The sequence below is a fragment of the Manihot esculenta genome, chromosome 14 (assembly GCF_001659605.2).
Source record: "Manihot esculenta cultivar AM560-2 chromosome 14, M.esculenta_v8, whole genome shotgun sequence".
Lineage (NCBI taxonomy): Eukaryota > Viridiplantae > Streptophyta > Magnoliopsida > Malpighiales > Euphorbiaceae > Manihot > Manihot esculenta.
Genome location: NC_035174.2, coordinates 8,257,627 through 8,271,397, shown reverse-complemented (window position 1 = coordinate 8,271,397; position 13,771 = coordinate 8,257,627). Strand labels below are relative to the sequence as shown.

The window sequence follows — 13,771 nt, the reverse complement described above, 5'->3', positions numbered from 1 at the left end:
TTACTAATAGCACTTATTGACGAGTTATGCCGATGTTAGCGCAACACACTTTAAAGTAATTTTTGTTGCATTTCAGAATTTAAACTTTCATGTGGCTAGTATTTAAATGAAAAATCTACTAATAACACTTATTGACGAGCTATGCTAATATTAGCGCCACACTTTAAAGTGATTTTTGTTACATTCCAAAATTTAAACTTTCATGCGGCTAGTACTTAAATGAAAAATTTACTAATAGCACTTATTGACGAGTTGTGTTGATGTTAGCACCACATTTAGCTTTATATGCTAATACCATAGCCTAGTTTAATATAAGAATATATCATTCAATTTTTTTTATAATTTGTGCATTTAATTTGTTTATTTTGAAATGTTAAAATTTTAAGTTTTTAAATTGCAAATAAAATAAAATTTTAATTATTAATACTAAAAATGTAAAAATGTTAAAGTGCACAAAAAAAATGAGAAAAGGAAGAAAAACGAGGGGGAAGTAAATATTAAAAAATAGGTAAAAAAGATGAAGAAAAATAGAGTAGGATAGTTATGGAGAGAGGGAGGGGGAGGCAAGGAAAATCTCTCTCTTGATCCTTTTATCTAGCTTTTCTCATATCCCCTCTTTATAGGATTTTTTGCTAAATATGGGTAAAAAAATTTTTAAACTTTGCTCTGAAAAATATTTTTCAAATTAAGGTGAATTTAAAGTGTATCACATTTTTAAAATAAAAAATTTTACTATACTTTTAAAGGGCAGTAAATTTTAAATTCGATCTGATCTGAAAAATAATTTTTTTCAAACCAGTGTTTAAGAAAAAACCCTTCTTTATATCTTCTAATTTATGGAAATTTCTTTCTTGCTTTAGTTAGTGATAAAAAAAATTGAGAGAACAAAATAAGAGACTTAATGAGAGTAAAAAGAATTCTAAATAGAAAGAGAAAACATGGAAGAAAATGCAAGTGATGGAGATATAGAGAAAAAGTGACTAACAATGTTAGTTGTATTGACGCGGCATAGTGATATTAACTTTACTTATATCAGCATACTACATTAGCCATTTCTCCCATGTGTCTCTCACTCTCTCTCCCTTTTCCCCTTATTTCTAAATTTTTTTTATGCACTTTTAAAAGTTTTTCAATTATTAGTATTTAGAGTTAGAACTTTATTTTATTTATAATTTACTGATTTATATTTTTAATTTTTACACTTAAATTACAAAATTTAGTTATAAACATTTGATGATGTGATGCTTATATCAGTATGATGATAATGTTAACATAGAATGTCAGCACAACTAACACCATTAGCTCGGGTACTAAAATTCTAAAAAATTAAAAAAATTCAAGAAATTAAATATATTTATTTCTAAAAACATAATTCACCAATTTTACATGTAATAATATAAAGGGTATGGCATATTTTATACACTAATAAGGAATAATGTGATTATTAATTCTTGTTTATCTTTAAAGAGTAAAAAGTACCACTCACAGATTTAATCTGTTGATGAGTATATCTAAATAAATTTAAAAAGTTTTAAATCCTACTCTCCCGAACTTTAAAAAAAAAAAAAAAAAATCCTACTCCCCCAATTCTTAATTTTCATTTCAAAAAAGAATAAACAAAAAGTGATCAAGTCTTCAGTTTGAGTAATAATAATTGAATCTAGTAATGATAATAATAATAATTATTATAATTTCTCCCTAGGGAAAATTTTGAAAATTTTTTCTTAGACTTTCCTTCTGTGGTTCACACAGCAATGAAGGATATGCTAATCCCTCATTGACGATAACTGAGCAAAAAAACTGGGAGAAGAAAATGAAGAGCAAAAGAAATGAACAATTATGAAAGGTTACAGAAGGCGTAGAGGAAGTTAGATCAGAGAGAAGAAAGAAAATATTAGAGACAAGGCATTAATGCTTATTTCCTGTTTTCTCTAATTAAGCCCGTGATCGAGTTAATGTATTTGCAGTCAACTTTCAAAAGTTTTTTTTTTTTTTTTCCTTTTACCAGAACAAACAAAAAAAAGGAAGAAAGAAAAAACCCTTTGAACTCCCCTTCACAGGACTCATTGTGTTTCTTCATCACTAAAAGCACCTTTGGCAAGTAGTATCGTTGGTTGACATTGAGCAATAAGCAAGAATTTATGGCAAACACCTTAACTTCGTGATCCACGTCCTTTTTCTTAGCGAGAACTTGTAAGATTCACGGATTAAAATAATTACGATGAAGAAACTAAAAGGAAAAATTTTGCCATGAGGAAATCACAATATAGTTGGATGCTGAATTAAATTTGTATACTCATTTCTTAATATGATATTTGTCTTGGGAACTATTTGATTAAATTTCAAAAATGGGACTGTAAAGATCAGCAAGAAAATCCATCACCTTGAACTGGAATATTCCGGGTCGGCCTCGGTGGTTAACGTCCATAAGTGGTTGCGTCAATCAAACTCGGGAACTAAGATAGTTAGAACTCAATCCCAGTGTCAGGATTATTCATCAATGATCCTCCGCAGCACAACCGTTAGGTGAGACGCAGGAACGGTCAAGTGATTTTAACACTTCCTACCGGTCGTATAACTACCTTTCAAACCTGGTAACCCTCCAGTCACAGACCCATCAAACTATGTCGTTTACAGTTCCATGTCTGTGTACATTTCATCCCCTGTTTCATTACTAATGGCTGACAATAACAAATACGGGCCTTATATATATGTCGTTGTTATTCTGTCTAATAAATTTCCTTTTACAATTATGTACTAGACGTAGTTGTGGTTCCTAGTTTCATTCCAATTTTAAACTCTGATTGCTTTTCTTTGTCAAGCTAAGCTAAAACATGGCCGCGAAGATTGGATCGTTTCGGCATAGTTTTGCAGAAAGGAGCAAGGAGAGACTGCTTTCAAGAAAAGGGTACTCTGACTTTGGCATAAACAGCTCAGACGGCAATGAAGAGGGAGTCAAATTCAGCTGCTGTCAATCACTTTCTGATTGGATCACCAACATCTGGAATGGGTTACAAGATGGTGCAGTCGAGTTATACAATATGGGTCGTACAGATCCTAGGAAAGTGTTCTTCGCTATGAAGATGGGGCTTTCGCTTGCACTTGTTTCTTTAGTCATTTTCTTTAAAGAACCTCTAAAGAATGTTAACCAGTACTCTATCTGGGCAATCCTCACTGTGGTCGTGGTTTTTGAGTTCAGTGTAGGTGCGTTTCTCTTGTTTTTATTTAATTAAAACAACTGTCTGCAAAACACAAAGAGCTAGTGCCTTATCGAGTGATAATTTTTTTCTAGGCGCAACACTTAACAAAGGATTCAATCGTGCTTTGGGGACACTTTCTGCTGGCGGGCTCGCCCTTGGAATTTCAGAGCTCTGTATGCTGGCAGGAGATTTTGAGGAAGTGTTTGTCATAATCAGTATTTTCATTGCAGGTTGAAATTAATGTAACTTTCATCAGTACTTGCAAGTAATTTGTTTTGGATCAGCGTCAGATCCTTGCTTTCTCTAATTACTAATCTGGGTTTTGCCATGCTTAGGATTTTCTGCAAGTTACATAAAGCTGTATCCTACTATGAAGTCCTACGAATATGGATTTCGAGTTTTTCTTTTGACATACTGCATAGTTATGGTGTCTGGGAAATCAGTTTATGTCGAAAGAGCCTTTTATAGACTGTTGCTTATCGCAATTGGCGCTGGGATATGCCTAGTTGTGAATATCTGTATATTCCCAATATGGGCAGGGGAGGATCTGCATAAATTAGTGGTGAAAAATTTCAAGGGTGTTGCTGCTTCCTTAGAAGGTTTTGATCAACCCTCAATCTCATGTGTTTTATTAGATTAGGAATGGCATATTCAAGCTAACTTTTTCTTCCAAATTTATGTAGGATGCGTCAATGGATACCTGCAATGCGTTGAATATGAGAGAGTCCCTTCAAAAATTCTAACCTACCAGGCTTCTGATGATCCGCTGTACAGTGGCTATAGATCAGCTGTACAATCTAGCAGCCAAGAGGACTCTCTGGTTGTTTATAGCAGAAATTTACGATGCCTGTTCCATTAAGGGACCATAAGATGGGAGGAATTGCTGACTTTTAACTTTATCTTGTTTATGTTTTTGCAGTTAGACTTTGCAATATGGGAGCCTCCTCATGGCCCTTATAGATCTTTCAAATATCCTTGGGAAAACTATGTAAAATTAAGTGGAGCACTAAGGCATTGTGCATTTATGGTCATGGCAATGCACGGCTGCATCCTTTCTGAAATTCAGGTATGCATATACCTTCTAGATACTTTCTTTGCAATTCACTTCTTTAGATGTGAGATAAAATGATACGAGTTCCTTCTCCATTAATAAAAGATTTCGAGTTCAAGTTTTGGTAAGATTTTGAGTTCAAGTTTTGGTTATGGAGTACTTTTAAAATTTATAAGAGAGAGTTTTGTGCTCTTAATGGGATTGTCCTATGCAAATTCTGATTAGTAGAGCCGGTGGACTTTATACCAAAAAAAACTTTCTTTGCAATTAGATTATCTACTATCTCAAATTTGACATGTTCAATAACTCTATGAACTTGTTTTGATAGGCGCCGGCAGAAAAGAGACAAGTTTTTTGTAGTGAGCTTCAGAGAGTTGGTAATGAAGGAGCTAAAGTATTGCGGGAGCTTGGAAACAAAGTTGAAAAGATGGAAAAGTCAAGTCCAGGAGACATACTGCTAAAAGTACATGAAGCAGCAGAAGAGTTGCAAATGAAGATAGACCAAAAATCCTACATTCTGGTTAATCCAGAAAGCTGGGGAACAGACAGGCCAACAAAAGTATTTGAAGATTCTGAGAACTTTAATGAAGTAAAGTACAACGAAAATTGGGATGCTCAAAATTCAAACACGAGCTTTAATTCTTCCATACCAGAATGGATATCAGAGAGTATCCTTAGGCGACCAGTGTCATGGCCATCGTTTAAAGCTGGTTCATTGCCTACTGAACAGGAATCAAGAGTATATGAAAGTGCAAGCTCGTTATCGTTAGCAACATTTGCATCATTGTTGATAGAGTTTGTTGCCAGACTTCAAAACCTTGTGGACGCTTTCCAAGAGCTTAGTGAGAAAGCAAGTTTCAGTGAAGTTACAGATCCATCACAAGAAAAAATGGAGGCAGCTGGATTTTGGACCAGACTGAGAAGGTGTTTTCAGTTTAAGAAATAAGGTTTTGGATGTCGTCAAGTGGGATCTCTCCTGAAACTGTTGATTTGAAGTTGTTCTGAGGCAAAGTGAAAATATAAAACCCATCACCTCAGTATATATAAAATCCAAGAGGCAGAGCTTTAAAACATAGCCTTGATGTTAAAAATAAACTTCTCTTAATCTTAATTGGTTGAAATTGTCCAATACTTCCAAAATTTTTCTAGGCAAGAAAAGACTTGTACGATTTTAGAATTTAATAAATAATAAATTATATATATTATGTCCATGATAAAGCAAATCACCTAAGAATTTATCAATATTTTAATGTAACATGACGACAAATAATTAATATATAAAATTGAAAAAATGACAATATAACGAAAAGATCATTATAATCTTGAAATGTAATTAGTTAAATTTTCTATTTTCACTAGTTAAAATTAAATAATTTATAATAATTAACTGTAGAAAACCTTATAGTTGTTTATTTAAAATATTATGGATAATTTTTTTTTGAAAAAAATTATGGATAAAATTTAAAAGGAATTTATTATGTCATTCAATGCCGAATATAAATCGTCAATGTGTACTGACAGAAAGAACATTTATTATATTTAAAAATAATAAGTGACTAAATTTAAGAATTGCAAAGATTATATTATAAAAGAAATATATAAAGACGGACTAATTGACTTGATGGTAAGTCTCCATATATCACAAAGCTCTAAATTTAGCTCAGAGTGAATATCCTTTTTTTCTGGGTTAATGTTAATGAAAAATAACGTTATTAATATTTATTATCTATATTAAAATTATTATCTTATTATAAAATAAAAAAATTATAAAAAATGATAAGATATATGCAAAAATAAAAAATGAAAAATTAAGTCTATTTTTATTTCATGAAAAATATTTTTTAAAAAATTAATTTTTATATTTTTTATTGTTTGAGATATTTAAAAAATTTAATTAATAAAAAAATTATTTAAAAAAATAAACTATTTTAAAGAAAATATATTTTTTAAATTTTTATTAAGATTTATATATAAATTTATTAATAAATTTTATTTTAAATTAAAATTAATAATAAAAAATAAATCATCAAATTAAAATTTTTTTAACGAGACTAGGATAGTATAATTTTTAATTCAATTTTTAGTCGAAGGCCAATCCATACGGGCCTTGGTTTTCATATAAGTATAAGGTGGGCCTCACTATAAGCTCTTTCTTTCTTTTCTTTTTTTTTTTGATATTCTCGTCACAATCTTAAAAGTATCTGAATAAACTATTGCAAACCATTATTGAAGAGAAAATTCGCAGGTTCTCCCTCTCAGAGCTTCTCAGAGGCAGCCGGCGGGAACGCATTGAGATCGGTCAGAGCACTTGTCACTTCTTGCTTTTATATCTAATTTCCCAATAATACGGTTTTATTTCCCTAATTTCTTATGCTATCGGATTTTTTTTTGAATCCTTAATCCTCTTTTTGATTTCTTGGAAAACCATAGAAAATGCACAAGAAATAATTTTCTTGATATTTGTGATATTCTTCTCGCTTTCATTTCTTGAAATAAGTTGAAAATTTTAACTAGACTCGTCAGAGCTAAAGAGATGCATCTACCGCGCTCGATTGCCTCCCTTTTTTTTTTTGGGAGGGGGGGGGGGGGGATTAGTTACTTATCCGATCAACTCACTTTCCACTCAATTTCATCCATTTCTCAGAATCTCGACGGAGCATACGATTTAGAATCCACGTTTCGTCTATTCCTTTTTGCCTTTATCCGCCTCGGGATTTGAATTTTAGGGTTTGTGATCTATCTCGGCGTCTTTATATACTAGTTGCTTAGAAATTTTGTGACCATAAACGAATTATGGGGTCTTCGGATAAAATGCATGACAACATTTGTTTCTGGTTGTTGGATCTAACTTTGCATTTTTGTTTACCTGCTTTCTAATTAAAAAAAAAACGTTTATTGTTAATTGGATGGAAGATCAATTTGATTGTGTTAAAACATGGTAATGAAATACTGATTTGGCATTTACTTGTGGGTGATCCATTTTGTCATTTCTAGGGATGCTTTTCTACCCTGGTCTCATTATTTCAATCTGTTTTGGCGTTGCGTTACAGGAAATTTGAGATACAATGTCTATGGTTGATGAGCCCCTATATCCAATAGCTGTTCTCATAGACGAGCTAAAAAATGATGACATCCAGCTCCGGCTGAACTCAATCCGTAGACTGTCTACTATTGCTCGTGCTCTTGGGGAGGAGCGAACCCGGAAGGAACTAATCCCATTTCTGAGTGAAAACAATGATGATGATGATGAGGTTCTCCTTGCAATGGCTGAGGAATTGGGAGTGTTCATCCCTTATGTTGGGGGAGTTGAGCATGCCCATGTTTTGCTGCCACCTTTGGAAACACTTTGCACTGTGGAGGAAACATGCGTTCGAGATAAAGCTGTGGAGTCCTTGTGTAGGATTGGGTCCCAGATGAGGGAGAGCGACTTGGTTGATTGGTTCATTCCTCTGGTCAAGGTTGGGAAATTATGTTTTCTGCAGTTACTTTGATGGTGCTGTTTATTTATCTGTTGAATAAGATTTACTAGGAGCTGAATTGAACGATTGTCAACATTTTGGTCCTTGTAGAAACACACTGTGCTCTTTGGTATCTTGAAAATGACCTGCCATGTCACTAGATTGTTAGTATTGTGATTAATTGATTCAATGCCCTATGCTATTTATTACAAATTTCATGTCTGCATCTCCTATATCAGTTGTTTATTTTTTTCTTTTTAATTAAATTTTATAACATTTATATTTATGGTAAGGATAAAAAGCTAGGTGCGATGGAGTATAGTGAAGTGATTATGTGACTCTTCCATTGCACCAATTTGTTGGGCCTGCATAATTTATAGTGATTCTGCAAGTATATCGTTCCAGTCTGCTGCTTTATTGCAGCATTTTCTGCTTGTGTTTTTGCCCCCTATATTACATTTTTGTGCATCTCCATATGTATGAGAAAGGTTGCATGTGTTTATTTGATTTTTTATAGGTGAGAATGTCACTTCCTTTTGTATTTTTTGGGTACTAATGATTAAGTAGATACACTTTTTTGGTCATACTTGCTTGTACTGCCATCATTGCTAATTCTTCGGTTGTTACTTGTTTGAACTTCTTAATATCAGAGACTGGCTGCTGGAGAATGGTTTACAGCTCGAGTTTCTGCATGTGGACTCTTTCATATTGCCTATCCAAGTGCCCCTGATATGTTAAAGACAGAATTGCGTTCGATATACAGCCAGCTCTGTCAAGATGACATGCCAATGGTTAGAAGGTCTGCAGCCTCAAATCTGGGAAAATTTGCTGCAACTGTTGAATCTGCTCATTTGAAGACTGACATCATGTCAATATTTGAGGATCTTACCCAGGATGGTAATTGCACTTATAATATGTGGCTTGTCACTTGCATCTGTTTAGCTTGGGAATACTTTTGAGATAAACACTTTTACATGCCTGACCAGATAATGGAAATAGGATAATTGTGCAACTGAATTACTGAGAAACTTGGATAGAGATCCTGATTTACATGGAGGGTTGTTTGAGTATGTGTAGCAAATGAAATGATATCTTAATTTTTGTACAGTATATTGTAGCTTTGCTTTTTTGCATTTTATTTTATTTTTAGTCTGTTATGAGCTAGCAATGAAGTTTTTTTTTTCTTTAAAAAAAAAAAATTCATACTCACTGCAGATCAGGATTCTGTTCGTTTATTGGCTGTTGAGGGTTGTGCTGCTCTTGGAAAATTGTTGGAGCCCCAGGATTGTGTTGCACATATTCTCCCCGTTATTGTTAACTTCTCCCAGGTATATTAGGGAAGGGAAATAAGTCTTCGAGTTCTATGTAATTTGGTAGTTCTAGTCTGCTTTTAAATTGGTATTCAAAATAGTTTGGACAAATAAGTTCTTGACATGCTTACTGATAAGTTCTTTTTCTTAATTATGTGCAAAGGACAAGTCTTGGCGTGTACGCTACATGGTTGCAAATCAATTATATGAACTTTGTGAAGCTGTGGGGCCTGAGCCTACTAGGTATATCTGATTTGAACCACCACTTTAATATACATGTTTTCTCTATGCTCATCTTAAAATCCACTATTTGTGATTCTGAATTTTTTTATTGAGGCGATTAAAAGTTTTTGATTTATGGTGATTCCTTCTTTTTTTTATTTAAGGACGGAATTAGTTCCTGCATACGTGCGCTTACTTCGTGATAATGAGGCTGAAGTACGCATAGCAGCTGCTGGAAAAGTAACCAAGTTCTGCCGCATTTTAAATCCAGAACTTGCGACTCAGCACATTCTCCCCTGTGTAAAGGTGCATATGTTTGCACAAAATTGAGGATGTTTCTTTTTTTTTTTTAAATCTCTCTCTCCTTTGGTTCACTTTTTGGTGGTTAAAATCTCAATGTTTTTTCCCTCAGGAACTTTCATCAGATTCTTCCCAGCATGTCCGATCTGCTTTGGCTTCAGTTATAATGGGAATGGCTCCTGTCCTGGGGAAGGTAAGAATAGCACATGATAATCTGTGCGAAATCTTGTCTTTGTCATATCAAAGAAAAGGAAATATTTCATCATTGTTCTTTTCATATATGTAAGATGGCTGTGTCATTCATGGTTCTTGATTTGTCAATTTTAATTGGATCCTATGGAACCTTATTAACAAGAACATGATGAACTAACTTAGCTTTAAGGAAATATATTTTTGAACTGGCTGTGTGGTGGATGTGGCATGTATTGCTACCACATGTTCAGGAATAAGATATAGGCTTATAGCCTTATACTTTGTAGCCCTCTGTAAAGAATTATACCCATCCACTTATGTGCTATTGTTTTACTTTTACCAGGTAAGTCATTGTTACATTATCTGCTTAGGCAGCCTCTAGATTGGCACTTGAGTTGAGCAGTAAATTTGGTTTCTTGATTTCGTTAACCTTCTTTCATAGATCCAACTTTTGGCCAGGACCAGATTTAGTTATGTGGTTCATTAGCAATCTGGCTTCCAATATGTGTGTGTGCCTGTGCATGTGATTGTTCCTCCAATTCCAATTACACTGTATGAGTTGACAACTGGTTGCATTGGACTCCTGAAGTTCAGTTTGTTATTAATGCAGGATGCTACGATCGAGCAGCTTCTACCGATTTTTCTATCCCTTTTGAAGGATGAGTTTCCTGATGTGCGCCTCAACATAATCAGCAAGCTTGATCAAGTGAATCAGGTTTGTAACAACTTAAGACAGCTCAGGAATTTCTGCAATCTTAAATACTATGTGGGCCAACTTAGCATTGAACAATCCATACTATTTGCTAACACCTTATCCTCTAACAACCTATTAAGTTTAAAAGGCTCTTCTTTCTTGAAATGGTCTTGGAAAGTAAGAACATTGTATATTCAATATAAGAAGGAAAAAAAATCTATTGCTCTGTGTTTCTCACCGAGTATATTTCTGGCTGGAGTTTCATCTTTAGAATATCTGATCCTTGCAATCCACCACTTTTTTTTTCTCTTTATGGCTTGTTGATTAAGATGTTTGTTCTTACCTGTCTATGAAATATACATTAACTGCCTAGGGGTTTTTGTGGCTGACTACATCATGCGTAACTTTTCTGGATTCCATGGGCTTATTTCATATCATAGTGGATATGCTGACTGTTGCATTGTATAAATGTAAAATGAAAAAAACTATCCTTTTTTCCAGTCAAGTAATGCTGAAATGAGCTTTCCTTGCAGGTTATTGGAATTGATCTACTGTCACAATCATTATTGCCAGCCATTGTTGAGCTTGCTGAGGATAGACATTGGAGGGTTCGGCTTGCGATCATTGAGTACATTCCTTTATTGGCTAGTCAGTTGGGTGTTGGGTTCTTTGATGATAAGCTTGGCGCTCTTTGCATGCAGTGGTTACAAGATAAGGTCTGTTTTTTATCAGCATGTACAACAGAAGTTGTAAAATGCAAGTCTCTTCTTAGTTCTGATTGGTGTCTCACTGGACTCTATGGTTGAGTAATCAATCAACATTTATTCATTTATTTTTCTTTTAGAGAGAGATTCTACTACTAGAAACATACACTTGAATGATGAAAACTATTAGTGTCCTGAACTCCTGATGAAGCAGGAGCAGTGGTGTAGACCCCTTTTGGGGATGATGTATTAAATATAAGCTGAAAGCTGGGTATATAACAGAACTTATCCCTGGTGATTTAGACAAGATTCATGCTCTGCTGGGAATTTGGTATTGAAGATGTACACCTTGGTGAATAAGTTTGTTGGTACCTCGAGATAAATCTCATTTTGTAGGCTGGATAGCTTTTATTTTACTTCAATAAGTTTCTTATTTCTTTAAGATGATTCTCAGTTCTGTAAGTTTGATTTCTTTTGTTTACTTTTTGATTGTTGGTGATTTGTGTCAGTAATGCTCTAGTTACATCCTTGACCGAACTCTCTATCAACTTCATCAAGGACTATTGGTATAAAGTTTATATGTATTGATACCATCTTTTCTGGATATTTAATGCAGGTTTACTCAATTCGTGATGCTGCTGCAAATAATTTAAAGCGGCTTGCTGAAGAATTTGGTCCTGAGTGGGCAATGCAGCACATAATTCCACAGGTTTATTTTCTTACTCTTCTGGCTAGCAATTTTGCATGTTGCCTAAATTCTTGCCTGTCTAGAAGTGTAAGCTTATTTTATGTCCAATTAAGGTGCTTTGTTTGATTTGTTTAGTGCTGGCATCTGTATGTACATGTCTCTACCTAAGGCTGAGTGATGTAGAGGTGGTTTTTGTCAGAATAGTTCTCTCTCGCTCTCTCTCTCTCTTCCTTTCTTCTTCTTCTCCTTTCTCTTTGGCTATTTAGAAACTTGATTGAGTTGCATCATTTGAGATCTTTTTGGAATGCTAGAAAGCTTTTTTCAATGTGCTTCAGGTTTATCTGTATTCCTCATTTCATTTTGCACCATATTTTCCTCTTCCTATTGCTTTGATTTTTCTACCTGCGTATTTTTATCAAAAGTTACAGCTCATGCAGGTCTTGGAGATGATTAACAATCCTCACTATTTGTACCGGATGACTATTTTACGTGCTATCTCACTCCTTGCTCCTGTTATGGGCTCTGAAATTACATGTTCTAAACTGCTGCCAGTGGTTATCAATGCATCAAAAGACAGGTACGTTGCTTGATAGTACTCACTAACCTAAAATAATGTCTTATTGTAACATGGTGTTCTTTTGAACTTGATTTCTTTCTACAGGGTACCCAATATTAAGTTCAATGTAGCAAAGGTGTTGCAATCCCTCATTCCCATAGTTGACCAGTCTGTAAGTGTTTTTTTTTTGGGATGTTTTAAACCTATATTTATGCTATTCTATAAGCATTCATACCACTTGGCCGAAGACGTTATGTTCTTACCCTTTCTAATCGCCCCTTTCTTTGTCCACAAATTGATCTAATAGGTTGTGGAGAAGACCATCCGTCCCTGTTTGGTTGAACTGAGTGAGGATCCAGATGTTGATGTTCGGTTTTTCGCCAACCAAGCCCTCCAGGCAATTGACAATGTGATGATGTCTAGCTAGACTTGACTCCTTTTTACGCACCTAGCCGAGTGTACTACAATTCTATTATATGGCCATTTTGCTGGAGGTGCCCTAATTATGCCCATCAGCTTAGTTCCTTCTCTCTTGATGTTCACAGAGTGAGTGTAATTTTACATCTCGTGTGTCTGACAGACATGTAACTGCCATTTTTGGCTTTTAAATTTTTGTGCTTTAGTCTAGTGTGTTCGTTTTGTGCCTATTCAATTCCCATTATAAGTACTAAAAAAAATTGGCTTTTCATTGAAGAGGATTTCCATATTCAATGGACCCTTTCCACAGTACTGGTTCGAATCCTTCCAGAGGCAGGTTCAGTTGTGTTTTAACTGATCAATCTCGGTTCGGCCTCTATAAAAGCCAGGAAGCGTCAGGCTTTCTAGATTTGTGTATTTTGTATTTTGGGGTTTGATACCCATCTTAAAGAAAATAGATCCAATATCTGACAATCTTAAGAAAATAGATTGGGTTTAATTAACTTTCAAAAGCTAGCTGACCAAGGGAAAACAAAAAGTGCTCAAAGCTTTACAAGGATAGATTACCTCTACCAAAAACAATGTGGGATCAACAAATTGCATATACTTTTAAGTTTGTGTACGAATATCATTATGTATGTATTCGTACACGCAAAGGAAATTTATGAATTATGACATGGAAGGAGGAGATAGCTCCAAGCTGTACAGTGTACTCATCTACAGGCATAACCCAAAACGAAACTTTGCTTTACAAAAAACAAGATGCATACGCCAAAAGATCAAAGCTCAAAATAAATAACCAAACCTTATTGCAAATAGCTTAAAATTTCGATGATTTTTCATGTAATTGTCAATGGCTTATTAAACATAGCTCATCTCTTTTGAGATTTAGGTTTTGTTATTTCTTTTAAGCTTTGATCTTTCAAATCTTGTATCTTATTTTTGTAAAGTAGGTTGCTGGGAGCTCATATCCTCCTTC

The 13,771-nt window shown here is 34.2% G+C and overlaps 2 protein-coding genes across 6 annotated transcripts; both read left to right on the top strand.

Moving 5' to 3' along the window:
• The first annotated feature begins 2,276 nt into the window (after positions 1–2,276).
• Positions 2,277–5,362, top strand: LOC110630681 (aluminum-activated malate transporter 4). Of its 4 annotated transcripts, none has more exons than XM_021778219.2 (7): positions 2,277–2,526; positions 2,828–3,204; positions 3,293–3,430; positions 3,536–3,799; positions 3,884–4,020; positions 4,120–4,266; positions 4,580–5,362. In XM_021778219.2, the coding sequence occupies exons 2-7, from the start codon at positions 2,835–2,837 to the stop codon at positions 5,195–5,197; spliced, it is 1,674 nt and encodes a 557-aa protein (XP_021633911.1). In that variant the 5' UTR covers positions 2,277–2,526; positions 2,828–2,834; the 3' UTR covers positions 5,198–5,362. The 4 variants fall into 4 exon arrangements, with proteins under 4 accessions (XP_021633911.1, XP_021633910.1, XP_021633909.1 ...); XM_021778218.2 differs by having other exon boundaries at positions 2,823–3,204; XM_021778217.2 differs by having other exon boundaries at positions 2,277–2,594.
• A 1,035-nt stretch (positions 5,363–6,397) lies between these two features.
• On the top strand, positions 6,398–13,020 carry LOC110599796 (serine/threonine-protein phosphatase 2A 65 kDa regulatory subunit A beta isoform). 2 transcript variants are annotated; one of them, XM_021736365.2, is made up of 13 exons: positions 6,398–6,549; positions 7,302–7,709; positions 8,360–8,606; positions 8,925–9,037; positions 9,183–9,262; positions 9,406–9,547; positions 9,654–9,734; positions 10,344–10,448; positions 10,961–11,143; positions 11,748–11,840; positions 12,257–12,396; positions 12,481–12,547; positions 12,683–13,020. In XM_021736365.2, the coding sequence occupies exons 2-13, from the start codon at positions 7,317–7,319 to the stop codon at positions 12,800–12,802; spliced, it is 1,764 nt and encodes a 587-aa protein (XP_021592057.1). In that variant the 5' UTR covers positions 6,398–6,549; positions 7,302–7,316; the 3' UTR covers positions 12,803–13,020. The 2 variants fall into 2 exon arrangements, with proteins under 2 accessions (XP_021592057.1, XP_021592056.1); XM_021736364.2 differs by having other exon boundaries at positions 12,248–12,396.
• The last annotated feature ends 751 nt before the right edge of the window (positions 13,021–13,771 follow it).